Here is a 19,243-nt window from a genome sequence, read left to right as displayed (position 1 = left end):
GTATATTCTTGCCTGAGATTTAGTTGAGCAAGTGTCTATTAAAAACACTAAAACCATCGGAGGACAATAACTTTTTGTTAGACACTCTCTTAACCCCTGATGTCTAATGAATAATGTCTAAGGAATGACTAACGAAAATACCACAAATGCATTCCCCACTAGTTTTTCCATTGTTTCTTTTTAACTCTATATAAAAGTACAGTTTACACTCTCAAAATAAGGATTGCTTTTAAATCAATCCATCAACTTTCAAAACTTGCAATTTACAGGTTGATATTATAATGATATCAATATGCCCATTTTGTTATGACATGTAACATTTTCACCACTAGTCCATCCAAAAAAGATGTGTTTCTAATTTCTATTCAAAATGTTATTATAATGGATGTTGACGAAAGGGACACTTTTGATATGTATATTCTATATATATCTATCTCTATCTATATTTATATCTATTTTATATTAAAAAAAGAAAAAAAATCTTTATTTATTTCTAATAGAAAATGCTTTTTTTTTTAATATTGTCAGCTAAACATTTAATGCTCATAAATTTTTTTGCTCATTTGTAGAAGTTTCTTATGTTATTATTCTAATATATATGTGTGTGTGGAGGGGGGAGGGGGAGGGGGGGGGGTGATTTCAAATTGTATAAGAATTCGATCCCTACAAAATCTCATTTTTACATTCTCTATTACAATCATGCTATATTATATTTGTATGTAGAATAAATAATGTCATATATAAACAAAATCATAAGAAATCAAAAGTTTTGTAACTAAGTAGAATTATGTATCGTAAGAATCATAATTCGAATTCCCCTTACCCATCCTTATAACCATCAAATTATATTTATATATATATATATATATATATATATATATATATATATAATCCTAAAAAAACCTATATAATAATTATTAAAATCCATAAAGAAGATCATACTTTGACTAGTTGATAATATTGATATAATAGCACGGATATAAATTGCAACTTTTCTTTATCAGACGTGGAAGGAATCTAAATTTGCAAGACTTGATAAAAAATGAAAAAAAGAAAGCTTCAAGTTTCAAACCCTTTGAAACTTTTTATATTTCTTAGGAGATACATATAAAAAAACTAAAGACTAATATTTATAAATTTAAATTTAAAAAAATTCTGGTCTGATTTGGTCTTATTCAGTGCACTAAGGTCCTATTTGGTCCACTTTGGTCATGTTCGGTCCACTCAATTCTATTCAGTCGTCAAATTCTGTCCACTTCGGTTATATTCGGTGCACATTAGTACTACTCGGTCCACTTCGGTCTTATTTGGTCCATTCTGTTCACTTTGGTCTTATTCAGTCCTATCAATCATCTTCAGTCCTATTTGGTCCATGTTAGTCTTATTTAATCCACTTCGGCCCAATTTAGTCCTATTCAGTCTACTTTGGCCTTAATCGGTCCTATTCAGTCTATTTTTCTACTTTGGTCTTCTTTAGTCTTATATGGTCCTAGACGGCCCACTTCGGTTTTATATGATCTATTTTGTCCATTTTGGTCTTATTCGGTCCTATTCAATCAACTTCGGTTCACTTTGGTCCTATTCGGCCCAATTTGGTTCCTATTTCGCCCATTCTGTCCACTTTGGTCTTTTTCGATCTTATTTAGTCCTTTTTGGTCCTATTTTATTCACATTAGTTCATTTGATCTAATTCGGTCCATTTTTGGACACTTCAATGCATTAAGTCTATTTTTTATGAACTTACATAATGGGAAACACATCCAAATTTATTTTTAAAAATATAAAACTCAAACTCATAATGTTTATCATAGAATTTTGGTCCATTTCAATTCGGCTAAATTTAAGTGAAAGTTTTTCTAAACATAAATGCAATGAATATGCAAATTTAATTTTTAAACCAATTACTCATTTATTTAAATCTCGTTAATTTTTTTTTTCTTTTATACAAAAAAAGTCATCACTTTTAAATGAATTGCATGATATTGATTAAACCTTAAGCTATATATATAATTTGGGTTTAGAAGTTGTGGTTGTGCCAAGTGGTTGCTCTCATTAATTAGTAAATTAATTATATATTTTTCGTTAGGATGTATTTCCTTTATTAAGGGATAATATTTAACAACTGTTTAATTAGGTAAAAATTTATCATTTAAATTTCTTTTTTTGAAGAAACAGTAATACTTATTAGAACACATAAACATGAAAGTAGTATATAGAGTTTTTTAAACAAGCTTATAATATATTAAATAACTAGAGTACCACTACTAAAGGGCTTAACCTTTACAGTAGTAACATGGGGTTATAAATTCTATTCAAACTATAAAGTTTATTATAAAAAATTTCTAAACTTGAATCTTACACAATAACTCACATTCTCTTTCTTTAAAAAAAAAAAACATCATTTTAACTAAGGTATAATATTTAACAATAATTTAAAACAAATTTAAATTTTATTCAAACTAAAAGTCTATTATCAAAATTTTATAAACTTAAATCCCACATGACCCATGTTTTTGTTTTCATTTTTTTTCCTCAAGTTGCATGATTCAACAATAATTTAAAGCAAATTTAAATTCTATTCAAACTAAAAGTTTATTATTCAAATTTTCTAAACTTAAATCCCACATGACTCACGTTTTTGTTTTTATTTTTTCCCTCAAGTTGCATGATTTAACAATAATTTAAAACAAATTTAAATTCTATTCAAACTAAAAGTCTTTTCTTAACTAATAAGTAGGGTTGTCCACGGGTTGGGTCGGATCGGGTTTGGGTCTAACCTGCAACTGATCCGATTAAGTCGGGTGAACGGAAATTGGACCTCTGGTCGACTGAAATTCAGGTCGAGCCCGACGACACGGGTCATCGGTTGAGCAAGTCGGATCTGATTCAGGTCTTAAACACAACATAGATTTCAGAACCTAGAACAAAAGAAATCAAAATCCAAAGACAAAATAGAAGAACAAACCAACGAGATAGGTGAACAAACCATTTTGTGGGTTGATTTCGGATTCCAAACCAAAAAACCAAACTAAAACGAAATAAAAACCAGAACAATCTTTTTTAAAAAAAAAAAAAAAAACCTAAAACAAAGAAATCAAAATCCATACCAAAAACCCAGATCTATGACTAAAATTCTAAAACGAAATCAAAACCCAAAAGAATCTTAAAAAAAAAAAAAAAAACAGAACAAAGAAATCAAAATCCAAACCAAACCAAAAACCCATATATATGAGACTAAAACGAAAAATAGAGAGAAGATTAGTACAACATCAATACAATTGGATACGCCCGTTGGGCTTCGGGTTGGACCGGGTTTGGCGGGTGGGTGGGTCAGGCCTAACAGGTTGATGGACAGCCCTACTAATAAGGCATCCTTATAATTAAATCTCACGCAATACATTCCACGTTATTGTATCTATTATTTTTTTCAAAAAGCAACTTATGCTTATGTTTTAATATAATGAATTCATTTTACTTATTGTTCTTTACTTATGAATTTGCATGTAGAATACAATGCCAAAGGAAGCTTACTATAAAGAAGCAAAACAATGAACACTCATTTAAGTTATTGGTTTTTTTTTATGTAAGTTTTTATTTATTTATTTTTATATTCTCAAATTTTGAACTATTTCTTGTATGTTTTGATTTTTGGTTCTGATTATTGTATTTATTTTGTGAATGTGTTGATTCTTTCAATCAGACTATCACTAGGAAAAAATTAGTATTGAAGAACTATTTTGTTTATTATTGTTTGTGCTAACTAGGTGATAGATTAAACATAACCTAAATAGAAATGATCAAGCTTATTATGTATCTCGTATTAAACAATTAACACAAAACACAAAGAGAATTTTAAAATATAAAAATAGATAAACACTAGTAAAGTTTAAAGTCTAAACAATCAAAACTTAAAGTAATTTTATTATTAAAATTATTTACTTATTTTATAATTTATTATTATTTATTTAATAATTTAGTTTTAATTATTTTAAAAACTTTGAGTTTATGAATTTTTATCAAGTAATTTTTTTTTTTTTTAAGTATTATTTATCAAGTCATTTGTACTGAAATAATACTAGTCCTAGTATAAAAAAAAAGCTTAAAGACCTAATAAAAAAAAGAAAAAGTAGAAGGGTTTCAAGTTTCAACGGCTGAGACGGGGAGTTTGGTTTGGCCACAGGATTAGATAATCCAACGGTTAAAGAGAAACCCTAATCGCACCAAGAATAAGAATAAGAGAAAAACTTTACTACTTAAACCAAAGTAGGCCAAATAGCTCTTCCTCTTTCGCTTGCTCTCTTCACTCCCTTCTTAGCTACTGGTATAATCTCTTGCTCTCTCTCTGCTCACAGTTCTGTAATTTCATATTTTTATTTTGTGCTAACTGTGATTATTGATTGTGATTATCTAATAATTGGTTAAAAATATCGATCTGTTTCACAATCTGTGTTTGTTTAATCGACTGCCTAGCTTTTCAGTAATCCATGCCTTAAGTCTTCTAAGTGGGGTTTTTTAGATAATAAAGAAAAGAAAGATTGAAGGGTTTATTTTTATTTTTAGAATTTACCTTGAAGTTTGAGGAGAATTACTATTCTCAAAGTCAAAAGATAAGAAATCTTTAGCTGAATATATTTAGAACAAGGTTTCTCGTAATCTAACGGTTGGATCGCATGTTTTCTATGTTTTTAATACGCTCCATGTCAAATTTCGTTCAAATCGGATGTTATTTAGGTTAATAACTTATAAAACATAATTTTATACCACAAAAATTTGAAATTTAAACATTTGATTAATGACATAGAGGTTGATCTTGAAATGTTGCAAGTATGGAGAATATAATAAGAACATGCAATCCAATGGCTAGATTAACAAAATTTACATCCAATAAAAAGATATAATGAGAGTTTGAAGGTTTTCTCTTTATTTAAAATATTAGGAGAGAAATGGTAGATTTTCTATGCAAAAGAAATCTATAAAGAGATGGTAGATTTTCTATGCAGAAGAAGTCTATTCTCTCCAGTAAAGGTTTTCCTTATCTATTCCGTTGTCGTCCAGCGGTTAGGATATCTGGCTTTCACCAGGAGACCCGGGTTCGATTCCCGGCAACGGAATTATTTTATATGTTGAAGTTCCATTTTTGATTTCCAACACTCATTAGGATCTTCCATATAATTGTTTGTGATTTTAATACTTTGTGTTCATCTACGGTGAACACAAAAATCTTTCTATTTCTCAATAAAAGTTCATACTTATATCAAAAAAGGTTTTCCCTGGTACCTGTTAGATGTTTTAGTATTTGTATTTTAAGTTTGTAAAGCTTTTGTTTTAAAATCTTTTTTGGAGAAACATTTCTTGAACAGAAATTGTTTTTTGTGGATAAATCTGCTTGTTCAAGGATGTTATGAGAGGCAATTTTTATATTGTGTTTAATTATATTATCTTATAGAATTTTTGTTGTTGTTGTTGGTGGTATAATAATGGTAATTGTGCTTTTTTTGGAGTGATATCATGCATTAGATGTTAGTTAGCTAGTAATTGATCTAGGATTTAATCATTTAAATAACCTTGTATTGATTAGAAGTTTAAATTTTATTTGTTTCATTTATTGATATATGATAATTTAATATGTTCCTTGCTTGTTATTTGTTCTGATGAAATAACTTTTTGCTATTTACTTCAGCTTCTTGCTAAGATTTTAGAATGGGTAAGGAGAAGGTTCACATTAGCATTGTGGTCATTGGCCATGTCGACTCTGGAAAGTCGACCACCACTGGACATTTGATTTACAAGCTTGGAGGGATTGACAAGCGTGTAATTGAGAGGTTTGAGAAGGAGGCTGCTGAGATGAACAAAAGGTCATTCAAGTATGCATGGGTTTTGGACAAGCTCAAGGCTGAGCGGGAGCGTGGTATTACCATTGACATTGCACTGTGGAAGTTTGAGACTACTAAATATTACTGCACTGTCATTGATGCTCCTGGACATCGTGATTTTATCAAGAACATGATTACTGGTACCTCACAGGCTGATTGTGCTGTCCTTATTATTGACTCCACTACTGGTGGATTTGAAGCGGGTATTTCCAAGGATGGTCAGACTCGTGAGCATGCCTTGCTTGCCTTCACCCTTGGTGTCAAGCAAATGATCTGTTGTTGCAACAAGGTAGATTTCTTACATTGTAATTTCATACATAGCAATAAGTTCTTTCCTGATTTTTATTTTGTCTTTGTGTTAGATGGATGCAACAACCCCAAAATACTCTAAGGCAAGGTATGATGAAATCGTAAAGGAAGTTTCTTCCTATCTTAAGAAAGTAGGATATAACCCTGACAAGATCCCCTTTGTTCCTATTTCTGGGTTTGAGGGTGATAACATGATTGAGAGGTCAACCAACCTTGACTGGTACAAGGGCCCTACCCTCCTTGAGGCTCTTGACTTGATTTTGGAGCCAAAGAGGCCCTCAGACAAGCCTCTCCGACTCCCACTTCAGGATGTCTACAAGATTGGTGGTATTGGAACTGTCCCTGTGGGGCGTGTTGAAACGGGTGTGCTCAAACCAGGTATTGTTGTTACTTTTGGCCCTACTGGGCTGACAACTGAAGTTAAGTCAGTTGAGATGCATCACGAGTCTCTCCTTGAGGCTTTGCCTGGTGACAATGTTGGTTTCAATGTGAAAAATGTTGCTGTCAAGGATCTCAAACGTGGGTTTGTGGCATCCAACTCAAAGGATGATCCTGCAAAGGAAGCTGCTAACTTCACTGCCCAGGTCATTATCATGAACCATCCTGGCCAGATTGGCAATGGTTATGCACCAGTACTTGACTGCCACACCTGCCACATTGCTGTGAAATTTTCTGAAATTTTGACCAAGATTGATAGGAGGTCAGGCAAGGAGCTTGAGAAGGAGCCCAAATTTTTGAAGAATGGAGATGCTGGTTTTGTTAAGATGATTCCCACCAAGCCTATGGTAGTGGAGACTTTCTCCGAGTACCCACCACTTGGACGATTTGCTGTGAGGGACATGCGTCAAACTGTGGCTGTTGGTGTTGTCAAGAGTGTGGAGAAGAAGGATCCAAGTGGTGCCAAGGTCACCAAGTCTGCTGCTAAAAAGAAATGAGTGTTTTATTTTAGGAAGTCAATAGCAAAAGAAATGGGTTGGTTTTGTGCCTTTTGTTATTGCAGCCTCTTATATAGGGGCCTTGACTGCCTGGTGGTAGTTTTGAGCACCCAGGCCACCTGGGTGGCTTGACCGTCGGTGGCAAAAGCTGCCCCTATCTGGTTGATGCTGTTTTTAGTAGTATAGAGCTTCATAGTTGCAAGTGAGAGAACAAATTGGTATTTAATTTGATTTCCAAATCGTTTGTTTTTAAATGTATTTATGAGACTCAAATATTTTTCGTCTGAAATGTCACCCTTAAGTAGTGGTGATATCTCATATCTGTGGGGACTTTTGTTTTGTTTTTGTTTTTGTTTTTTTTCCTTCCAAAAAAGAAAAAAAAACAATATTGTTTCTCTTACGTTTTTTGGGCTTTGCTGCATTATTTCAATAAGAGGGTTCATACGTTTCTGGGCGCTTTGGGCCTTAAAGAGTAGGGAAGGATACCATTCTGAGGGCAGAACTCTACCCAGTTAAATAGGCACGCGGCTCATGGATACTATGGAAATTGTAGAATTTTCTATTAGGAGACTGTGTTCCTTTGTTAGGAGCTACACGGGGAATGTTTATTTAAGGAACTAGATTGCAAGGTCTACCATAATTTATGTCCTGTAATTCAATAATTTGCGTCCTCTACAAGGTCCATATCTGCTCTAGGCAAGAGTTTTATCGCCGTTTGCCATTTCATTTTGGCAGTCCCCCCTCCCAGCATTTAGACATTGTTTCTATGTTGAGAAGGATTAGAAAGGCGATCATCTGGATCGTGTCCGGTGAAGTGATTCGGGGTCTTCAAACAGTTGCCAATGGCCAATTCGATAGACATCTATTGCACCCTGTTGTCGGGTGGTTGGTTGAACTTCCAAAGGGTGACATCTTGCCATGAATGGAAGTGATGAAACAATCTACGAGCAAATCATATCCACAAATGATAAATCAAATCCTTAGAAACAGATTTGCAAAAAAAATTGTGGTACTGTCTTGAAGCTCGATGTGGGGTTGGGTTTTGGGGGGGTGGGGGGAGGGGGGAGCTTGACCTTGCCTTGCCATCTTTGGTGAGCGCCCAAGGACAATTTAATTAAACGTAATATTGTGTTGCTCGACGCATTTTAGTCACCTTAGCAAGGTGGAAAGGTGAGTGCTAAGGACAATCTAATTAAACGTAATGCTGCGTTGCTTGACGCATTTTTGTCACCTTAGCAAGGTAGAGAGGTCGAGGTGTCGGGCAATGCAATATTATCTTTCACTAGATTGTCCTTGGCACTCACAACAGACAATAAGGTTAAGATTTGCCACATCAAATTTCAAGACCGTCTCATCATCATTTTTTGTAAAGAGTAATACTAGAGAAATTAAAAACTACATAAAGCTTTGAAACTAATATGTTACCAATCACAAAAAAAGTTATTTATTATGTTATTTAAATGACCGATTATATTCCTGACATAATAGTTTATAATATTTTTGTTGTACAATAAGCTATTCTAGAATTCTCCGCAAACTTAAAGAACGGTTGTTTTTATTTTAGTCTCAATTAGACTATAAAATTGACTACTCATTCATATCATGAGCTCAGCACCATCACATCTTATTAATCGTCGTTACTACGCAGATCTATTAGGTGCCGGTTATGTATCACAAAAAAAGAAGAAAACTGGAATCAGTCAGCCATACCAACCGATTGGGGTGCAATTATGCCAGACCAATTGGCTGAGAATAAATAAACACTACACAAAGTCATTAATCACTTAATTTCAACCTTTTGCCAATATTCTATGCTCAACAAATCCTAGTAGTAATATTCTTGCTTTGAATTAGAACATAATTAGTCAACATAGAAAAGTGAATTCTCATAAATGTTTCGAAAGATTAGCAAAAGTTCTCTTGTAAACCATTTAAGTTGGACTCGGTTTCTAAAAATCCTTAACCAAATGCACTTCCATGGTAATTACTATATAGTATATAAACGGTATGCATCTCCACGCAGTTCTTGATGTTCAAGTTTATTTCCAATTTTCCAAACTCTTCATTTATTTATTTTATTTTCTATAGTTGGTGTAATTTTGGACCCACCTTGTGCAAAATTCTTATGGCTCATAAGCAGGTTTACTTCGTGGTTATATGGGTCCGTTCCCAAGTCCTTATCAACCTTGTGAGTAATCAATTTTTTTTTTTGTTTTGAGAAACAACCTTGTGAGTATCATTAATTAGTTTTTTTTTATAAAATTTTAAATCTTAGTATTTATTTTTTATTACCTAATCTTTTTTTGTTGGGGGGATAATTCAATAGTTGCTAGTTGAGGGATGAAAGATTTGAACACTGAATATGTCTCTATTAGAAATATCATGATGTGCCAAACAATTGAGTTACAAGACCATGACAATACATCTTATAAGAATAATAGACTTCATATACTACATAAATTAAAAGTTTATTTCCCTACTTACAAGTCCTACCAATCTAATGCACAAACCATGAGTTATTGACTGTTTCCAAGTAGAATTTGAAGTTCTATACCATGACATATTTAAATCTTAACAAAAATTAGAGCATACTACATGCCTAATTGCCTCATGAATCTTGTTATTATTATTAGAGCATACTACAAAAATTAGAGCATACCATGACATATTATTATTATTATTGTATATGATTCAATAGTTATAATGGTGTTGGAAACATCAAAATGTTTTAGTTGAGTTACAAGGCTTTTGGTGAACATTATGCAAATTTTTTAATGTATCAATTACAATTGGGGAAAGGGAAATTTGAACCTTAAATGTCTTTATTAGATACACGAAAAGATATCAACAAGTTAAATTATAAACTGTTGCCGCAAACCATCACGAAATTGAATGAAAAAAGATTCCTCCTAAAAGGAAATATTTGAGCTTTTTATCTTTTTTTTTTATATAAAAAAATTTTATTCTAATTACTTGTACATAAAAAATTATTGTATCGGTGCTTTTTTTATATTCTATATTCTACATTTCTACTCCACATGACAAAATAGATCATACTTATGGTTTGATATATATTAAACTTCAAACCAGCCAGTTGATGGGTTCCATCCCAACTACTATATGGTTGGTGCAGATAGCAACTCAAGCCCTCATATGTCTTCCTCTCCATCTTCCTTTTACTTCAAGGTATAACTAATGAAAGCAACTCCTTCACCAATGAACCAATTACATAAAAAAACAATTAATCATTTGAGTTTGCCTGTGCCTATCATAGACCCATAACCTTTTTCTGTAACCAATATGACCTTCTCAACATTCAAATATAACTATTGGCCATCGTATACAATGTAGTCTTCATTTTCCATTTCCTATAACAAGAACACCCACCCAAGTCACTGACTGTGACTGCTATTTCCACCCCAAATTTTGTGATTCCAGTCCTTCTTCAGGGTGTAGAAAAAGAAAAAAAAATGGGGTCTTTGGAGAGGTCAAAGAAAAAAGTTCAACTATGGAAAAAAGCTGTAGTCCATTTTTCTTTGTGCTTTGTTATGGGGTTCTTCACAGGCTTTGCTCCAACGGGTAAAGCTTCAATGTTCAATAACCATGTTGCCTCATCAAATAGATCAGAATCTTCACCACAGCCTATTGAAATGTTGCACCAGGCAACAAATATTAATAGAAGTTTGATAGCTGAAGCTCCTGTGACCATTCCTCAGAGGCATAAAGACTTGGAACACACATCACCACCAGAAGAATTACGAGTAGAAGAAGAAAAGCAACCCAAGTTGACACCAAGAAGATTTGTAATAATTGTCACGCCAACAAGCACAAAAGATGAACTTCAAGGCGTTCTTCTAAGGAGATTGGCTAATACCATAGGATTGGTTCCTCCACCATTGCTGTGGATTGTGGTGGAAGCTCAAAGGGATTCAAATGAAGTGTCTGAAATCCTTAGGAAAACAGGTATTATGTACAGGCATTTGGTTTTCAAGGAGAATTTCACGGACCCAGAAGCTGAAATGGACCACCAAAGAAACATTGCGCTTAAGCACATCGAACAACATAGGCTCAGTGGGATCGTTCACTTTGCCGGGCTTTCCAATGTTTATGATATCGACTTCTTCGACCAGCTCAGAGATATTGAGTATGTAACTCTTTACTCTTCTCTTATTATTGGTTCAATTTGCAGTTATTCGCTATAAACTACCATGTTATATAATTTGACATTCCTAAAAACTACAAATTTTTAAGCGGTTTATTTTGGTATTAACATTTTATAAAAAATGAATCATTTTTCCAAAAATAAAAAATAAATAATCTCATTTTTTATAAAAAGTATTTGGTAGTAACCTTAAAATGAGTTAGACAACTATCTTTAGACTTTCCTTATTTAACTTTATTCATTTAAGATAAGGTTGTTTTCTAAAAAAACTTAATAAGGGAAGTTTGTTTTGACATTAACATTTTTTTGGAGAATGAATCATTTTCAAAAAATTATTTTTTGAAAAATTATATTATTTTCTTATGTTTTCTATAAAAAAAAAAAAATTCTTATGTTTGGTAGCATTCTTAAAATGAGTTGGAATATTATTTTTTGACTTTCCTTAATTAGTTTCAAGTGAAATAAAATTGGTTCCTAGAAAATTTAGTGAAAAGCAAGTTACTTCATGTCAAACCAAATAAGTGAATTTAAGTGATAATTTTCTTTTGACCTTTTTTTTATACTACCAAATACAGAAAAAAAAAAAAAAATTTACATTGAAACAAATCTTATAACTCAATTGGTTAGCATTTTCTAAAGTTTTGAAAAGAAATATCCAGGATTCAAATCCTCTTCCAACTATTGAATTATCAAATAAAAAATCTAAAATTTTTTAGATTGACACTCTAATTTAAGATTAGTAAGGTGATTGGAAAGATCAATGCACATTAATTTGTAATGTGATCAACACATTAATCTGTTCATTTTGATACTGATTTATATGGTCCTATGCAATGAGCATTATAAATTTGCCTCAAATATAATGATAATAATAATAACAAATGATATTACAAATGATCCATAATCTATAATGCATAGCTCTACATTTTGAAAATTGAAACTAGGTTTTTTTTTTTTTTTTTTTAATTTTAAACCACGAAAAGTTCCTGATGGGCTGATAGAATGCTATAAACGGATCAGTATAAAAGTACAAAAAAATATTGTTGGTGGGAGAAAGTTTCGAAGTTTCTTTCACAAAAGTTTTCAGACAAATTTCTACATTGTTGAGTAAGTCGAACGCTGCAAAGCTTGCCAGTTTGTTACGAGAATTGTTATAATTTATTATCAATTTGTTTCTTTCACTTTCGCTAATGATGGTGATTAGTACCACACTATCAACATAATAAATAAATATTAAATTTATTTATTTAATAATATCAATATATCAATTTTTAAGATTTATATAATAATTGCATTTTTGGTTATATACTTTTTTTAGAAAAATTGCAAATTACATTCCTAAAGTTTGGGATATTTAGATTTTACATCTTGAAATTTCAGAATTTGGATTTTACCTCTAAAATTTGGGGGTGTTTAGATTTTACACCCCAACGTTTCAGAATTTAGATTTTACCCTCTAAATTTTAGGGGTGTTTAGATTTAACTCCCTAAAGTTTGGGAGTGTTTGAATTTTACACCCTAAAGTTTCAAAATTTGTGGGTATAAAATCCAAATTCTGAAATGTTAGGATGTAAAATCAAAACACTCCAAACTTTAGGGGGTAAAATCCAAATTTTAAAACTTCTAATAAAAATCTAAACACCTCCAAACTTTAGAGGTGTAATTTTCAATTTATTCCTTTTTTTTCTTCTTTACATTAGATGTTCATTTGCTAATGTATTACATAACAGGAGGTAACTCTATCCTTTCTATGAAATTTTTCATTCTGTGGCCAAAGGGTATCATTGTTTTTAATTTCCTAATCAACAGTTTAGTAAATTTTCCTGGTGTAGGCAGGATTTGGTTATGCCTACTTTTCTCATTTACAAATAGCTCTGATTCCTAGAGCTACATGCTTCCAAATATTATTGGATGACATGCATAGTTGGTAAGGAAAAAAATAATCAATAATAAATTTCCAAAACCTTTTGATTTTAACAATATTTTTTGTTCCAACCAGTTATTTTACCTTGACAAATTAGTAGGAAGTTAGTTGAATGATTAAGATCGTTAATCTAATTCTCCCCAATTGCCTTTTCTCAACGGGGAAGATATGTAGCTTTCTGTCATACTTCAGTTCAGGTAGTATTTTGATTCAGTTGAGGAATATTCTATGGCACATGGGAAGATTTTGACCCTAGCTTTCTAGCTTATAGGAAAGATTTTTTATTTTTGTAGGTAGAGGGGTTTATTATGAATATTCTTTTTTGAACTTGTGAAAAATTTTCTATCAGCCTTTTAAAAGAATGATACAGCTTGTGTCTAGTGCCTTTTTGTATTGGATCTGATACGATTTAGATAATTGTCCAGTTTTAGACATGTATCCAAATCGTATCGTGCCTAGTGCAAAAATGCATTGGACACAAGCTTCATCCTTAAAAGAAAAATCTTTTTTTTTTTTTTTTCTAGTTTTCAAATTGCAATTATTTATTTAATTAGCATTTTGTTTCAATTGGAATACTAACATCAAGTTCAAATCCCCAATTTTTGTAACCATTGAATTATAATTTATTTTTTCTACATTCATGGCCCCACAATTGCTACCTTAAAATGAAAATAATAATAATAATTGCAATACAGGATTTGGTTCAGATCAGTTGGGTGAGATTTTGTGATTTGTCATTGTCTTAATTCTTATAGACTCATAGTAATCCTCTTTCATTGTCGGATAAATTGCAGTGTGTTTGGGACTTGGCCAATAGCTTTACTCTCAGCAAACAGGAATAAAGTGATGATAGAAGGACCAGTTTGTGATTCTTCACAAGTTATAGGATGGCATCTAAAGAAAATGAACAATGAATCAGATACAAGGCCCCCAATTCATATTTCAAGTTTTGGGTTCAATAGCTCCATTCTCTGGGACCCTGAGAGATGGGGTCGCCCTTCAGCTGGGCAAAAATACTCCCAGGTATCTCAATCTTAACCAAACACTGCAATTTAGTATTGTTATACAATGAGATGAAGATTTGAACCCTGAATGTTTTCGTTATAAACACCAAGAAATTCCAATCAGTTAAGTTACAAGACTCTTGGTAGGAAATAGAGTGTTAAGCCTTGAAAGTTTCATGATTTAATTAAATATATAAAAAACTATAATTAAAAAACATTTTAAAGTTAGACTTTAGAGTAGTTTTTGACAAATTCTAGTCAATAACGAAATCATAAAGAGATTTTAGATGGGATGTGAGAAATGACCAAAGATACATAATAAAAATACTTTTTGTCATTCTTAAATCCAATTAAGTCAATTAAACTCTCTTAAAAAAAAGTCAATTAAGAGTCGGTATTTAATTAATATTAATAATATGATTATTACTATATTGTTTGTATTAGTCACTGTTATTACTAATTATTATTTTATATTACTCTCTCTCTCTCTCTCAAAATGATTGGGCATTGGGTGTCACTTTGATAAACAAAGATCGAACTAATATTTTTTATTAAAACAATGTACTAGAGATCTTTATTCTTTAATGATTTTCTTTAATAGATCTTTAATGCTAAAGTTAAGGTTTGGAATCTCCAAATTGTTGGTTCGGGTGACAAATTTTGTTATAGAGTTTTGAAGTGGCTTAGCTCTTTAGGGTTGTCTAACACAATCCAAGGCCCTAAAATTGGTTCTTTTATATTTAAAGTAATTTACCTATACAAATACATTTATGTATTAGCATCATTTTCTTCACAATAAACTACAAAGTTAATATTTTCATAATATTTTTTCTTTAAAAAAAATAATTTTATAATAAAGCCTAGGTAACAAATTTTAACAGTAAATATCATTTATTTAAATAAAAAATTAATAAAAACTTATTACTTAAAATTTATTGCAAAAATATTATCAAAATACCCATAACTCTTTTTTTTATATTTTTTATTTCTTTTTTCAAAGGAGGCGTGGGATTCTCCCGCACCTTCCAATGACACATCATGCAAACTTGTTCAGTACTTTTAAAATTTCCTTTTCAGATTTTTTTTTTAATTTAAAATAAAAAAGCAATGAATAATTGAATATACAATAAAAAAAAGGTAATGTGTTTATGAAGCTAATCATAACTTTATTGGGTGTAACTGGGTCCTACTGTACCAGCTGCTAATAAGATGTGCTTTGAGTTTTGTTCTGGTTTGGCCAACCTCCAGCGTTAGGTAAAGAGATGATAATTAAAGCCTTGATTGTTCAATTAAATAATTATTACTCAATATGTTCATGAAAATATAAAATTAAGGAATAGATTTATTATTATATCATGTAACTCCATGCCATTATTAAGCAATTACTTTTTTTATATTATATATAGATAATAATCAATTACTAATAGAACTAAAACAAAGAATATGTGTGTTTGTGAGTAAAATATTGATTTTTTTTTTGTCAATGTGTGACAGAATTCAATGAGATTCGTCAAACAAGTAGTTCTTGAAGATGATACCAAATTGAAAGGAATCCCACCAGATGATTGCTCCAAAATCATGCTTTGGAATCTTTATTTTCCAAGTGAGACATCACCAATTAATCATCTTCAAACCACTGCACTAGATGATACTCAGAGGAAATAAGAGAGATCAAGAAATTGTTAAAAAGAGAAAAAAAGAAAAAGAAAAGGAAAGGTGAGATTAAGAGGAGATTTTAAACTGTGGAGAAATTGCGATTATATACATAGATGTCAATTTTTTTTTTTTCCTTTTTGTCATGTATTTTTGTTAAAAATTTATAAATTCTTTGTAATAGTATATTTTGGGAGTAGTCTTTGCATATGAGTGTGACTCAAATCTAAAGCATAAATCATTACAATCAAATGTTCTTTGAATTTTTTTTTTTCATTGCTGGTGAACCAAACTAAATTTGCTTACAATGCAAGTTAAATCGAATTATGAAGAAGCATGACCTGAGGTTAGGCAGTGAAATAAGTTAGAAATTTTTTTTTTTTTTTTTCCTTTCAGTGAAAAGGAAAATGCATTAAAGAAACAAAATAGTAAGTAGCACAAAGTCTAGGGTACAAAAATCTAAAGCGTTAATTATAAGTTGGTACAAATTAAAGCACGTGAAGGAGGAGATAAATAAAACACAAAAATATCTCTAATCGAACTTCCTTCTTTTGCCAAAAGATCCACACAATGATTCCTTTCACGAAGATATTATGCAAATGAGCCTCGTGAAAAGACTAGAGTAGTGCAATAAAAAAACAGAGCACTATAAGGGTAAGTAATTTCAGCTAAAGAACGATGTGATGTAATGATGCTAACAACAGAATTAGTGTCTATTTTGATGAGCAACTTCCGAATGTTAAGCATGGGAGAACCACAAAGGCAAAAAATTGAGCATTTCCATGTTTAATAGCATCTTCAACAATCTCTCTAATGGCTTGTTTGGATGTTTAAAAAATGAGGGGGAGTAGAGTAGAGGGAAGGGGAGTAATTCAATTACCTTGTTTGGGAGTTTTTTAAGGAAGGAGGTGGAGGGGTTTCAAGGGGTTTCAACTACCTCCAACCCCCTCATTTTTAATTCCCCCAAATTGGAGAGATTTGGAGGTAGAGTAGAGCACATAAAATTATTGATAAAGTAAATTACCTAATTTACCCTTATTATATTTATAAAATTACAATGTTAAAAACAAGGAGAATGGCTAATTACTCCCTTCCCCCTTACTAATTATAAAAATATCCAAACAAGGTGAAGGGTAATCATTCTCCTCTACTCTCCTCTCCACTACTCCCCTCCCCTCTACTCTCCTCTACTCTCTTCCCTCTCTAAACTCCCAAACAGGCCATAAAGGTCTATTAGAAATTACTTTCAATTCTTAATTGGATTTGATTAATGTGAGGTCGGTGTAAGCCTTGGATTGAAGACTGAGCTATGCAGGCATTTCAGTTGACCTAGCCATCAATTTTCAAATCCCTGCTTCTAGCTAGTCAGACATTGTAGCCATCTTCAAAGGCAGTGCCCATTAGCTCACTTCACGTGCCTATATGTACCACATTCACTCGTTAAATATGGTTCCTTTTTCTTGGTAGAATGTCTATCAAGTTGCAATGACTTATCACTATTTGGTTATTGTCAATGTCCTCATTGCAATGCCATCTCTTCTTTGAAATTTCACCACTCACAATAACCTATTTTTAGAGGGGGTGATAATTTGTGTTTATAGGTGTTGGAGAACGTTTTTGCTAAAGACCCTACAAACCCACACAAAGTGAGGCCCAATGACTTTCAAGCCTCTTATCTCTATTTGTAATATTTTGGGCCTGTTTGGTAAGAGTTTTTTAATAACATTGTTGTTATTTTGTGGAAATACATGTGGATGAAAAGTATGTGAAAATACTTGTAATGTTGTTTAAATACTGAAAACTGTTGTTTAAACAATAGTATCAAATACCTCCTTTATTTTCATACATGACCTAAGTCAATGTATTTTTTTTATAGAGAAATTAAAGGTATGTAGTATGGAGGGCAAAGAGTGAACATGGTTAAAGTTGAACTTCCCCTAAATAAAAAAATAAATAAAATCATACTTAAAGTATATATATACCCACATTAATTCGATAATTGGAATAATGAATTTGAATCCTGAATGATTTCGTTAGAAATATAAAAAAGTAATATAAAACTCTTTGCAAGCATAGCTAAAATTAGTTATGTTTTACTTTTACCTAGTTTTATTTTTACTTTTTAAAAATTAAAAAAGTTAGATTTACAGAGTTAAGATTTTTTGCATAAGATCATTACTCAGAAAAATGAGCCGTATTGAGCTTAGTTGAGCTTAGTTAAAGGTGTGTGCCCATATGAGGAATTTGATTGAATGCCACCGGATAGCAAACTCTTCTGTCTGCTCTTCAGGGTCGGTGAGTCCTTGTTTTTCCTTGAAATTAAACAAATAAACAATCATGTCGGTGGTCATCATAAATATGAAATATCCCATTTTACCTACTACTACTTCTTTTGTAGTTTACATGTGCAAGTAATAATGGTGGCAATAGACATCTTACATTTGTGGTACCATTAAAGTTAGTAAAAACACATATAGCTCAAAGTCTAGTAGCACTTTTCTCCTTTTTATCTAGGATTAGATTAGCCATCCTATCACTCTCAAAAAAAAAAAAAGAAGAAGAAGATTAGCCACCCTATTCTCAACCAAAAAAAAAAATTAGCCACCTCCACCTAAAACTTGTTTTTATTTTCTATTTTTTTAAAAAAATAGAGTTTAATTTATAGCGTCCGCTATTAATAATTGTCTTTTATCATTAGATCAAAACGTTAATTGGTTTTTGTTATAGACAATGATAGAACTCAAACCTCTTATTTGACGAAAAAAAACTTTACTAGTTTTTTTTTTTTTAAGAATTTAAAACTTTACTAATTGAGTTAACGAGAACCCACTTTATTTTTCTTATAATAAAAAAACTGAATAAAAATTTTATGAAAATAGGGAATTACTCACGGAACCAAATGAGGGGGAACCAGAAAAAAGTTCAATAATATATTTTGTTGACCTTGTTGTTATTGGGTTGCTACAAAACCATGTCTTATTACAGACAAGCCGAACTACTTTATAATCAGGAACAAGCATCTAGGCCCTTATTTTCAAACCTGCTCCAATAATTGATCGGTTGTCAGATTCAAAACACTTAACGGCTATGCCTTAAAATTTTGGATATATATTATCAGTACCCAACCGCACCACTCTATTTGTTAATTAATCAGCTTATAATATGATTTTCATACCAATATCCAGAGAGGAGAAAAAAAAAACAGCAACAATGAAATGCAACCTGGTAGAGGGATTGGAATGTGTTAATTTTGATTATTATAAAAATAGAAGATTTTGTTAGCTTGATGACCAATTAAGTGGGCAATGTTGTACCAAAAAAAAAAATGGATTTGAACAAGTTGCAATAAGTAATACTCAAGAGGAAAATTCAAAATTACAGTG

At 31.5% G+C, this 19,243-nt stretch overlaps 2 protein-coding genes across 2 annotated transcripts; both read left to right on the top strand.

Annotated features, from left to right (window-relative positions):
- The first annotated feature begins 4,184 nt into the window (after positions 1 to 4,184).
- On the top strand, positions 4,185 to 7,517 carry LOC142610189 (elongation factor 1-alpha-like). The gene is made up of 3 exons (XM_075781932.1): positions 4,185 to 4,321; positions 5,681 to 6,162; positions 6,236 to 7,517. Exons 2-3 carry the CDS (start codon positions 5,701 to 5,703, stop codon positions 7,115 to 7,117), a joined length of 1,344 nt encoding a protein of 447 aa, XP_075638047.1. The 5' UTR covers positions 4,185 to 4,321; positions 5,681 to 5,700; the 3' UTR covers positions 7,118 to 7,517.
- A 2,823-nt stretch (positions 7,518 to 10,340) lies between these two features.
- LOC142610823 (beta-1,4-xylosyltransferase IRX9) lies at positions 10,341 to 16,110 on the top strand. The gene is made up of 3 exons (XM_075782763.1): positions 10,341 to 11,261; positions 13,998 to 14,226; positions 15,702 to 16,110. Exons 1-3 carry the CDS (start codon positions 10,588 to 10,590, stop codon positions 15,870 to 15,872), a joined length of 1,074 nt encoding a protein of 357 aa, XP_075638878.1. The 5' UTR covers positions 10,341 to 10,587; the 3' UTR covers positions 15,873 to 16,110.
- Positions 16,111 to 19,243: the final 3,133 nt, after the last annotated feature.

Source organism: Castanea sativa, chromosome 9 (genome assembly GCF_040712315.1).
Source record: "Castanea sativa cultivar Marrone di Chiusa Pesio chromosome 9, ASM4071231v1".
NCBI classification, from domain to species: domain Eukaryota; kingdom Viridiplantae; phylum Streptophyta; class Magnoliopsida; order Fagales; family Fagaceae; genus Castanea; species Castanea sativa.
The sequence above is the reverse complement of the archived record's forward strand: the minus strand, read 5'-3'. Positions and strand labels throughout refer to the sequence as shown.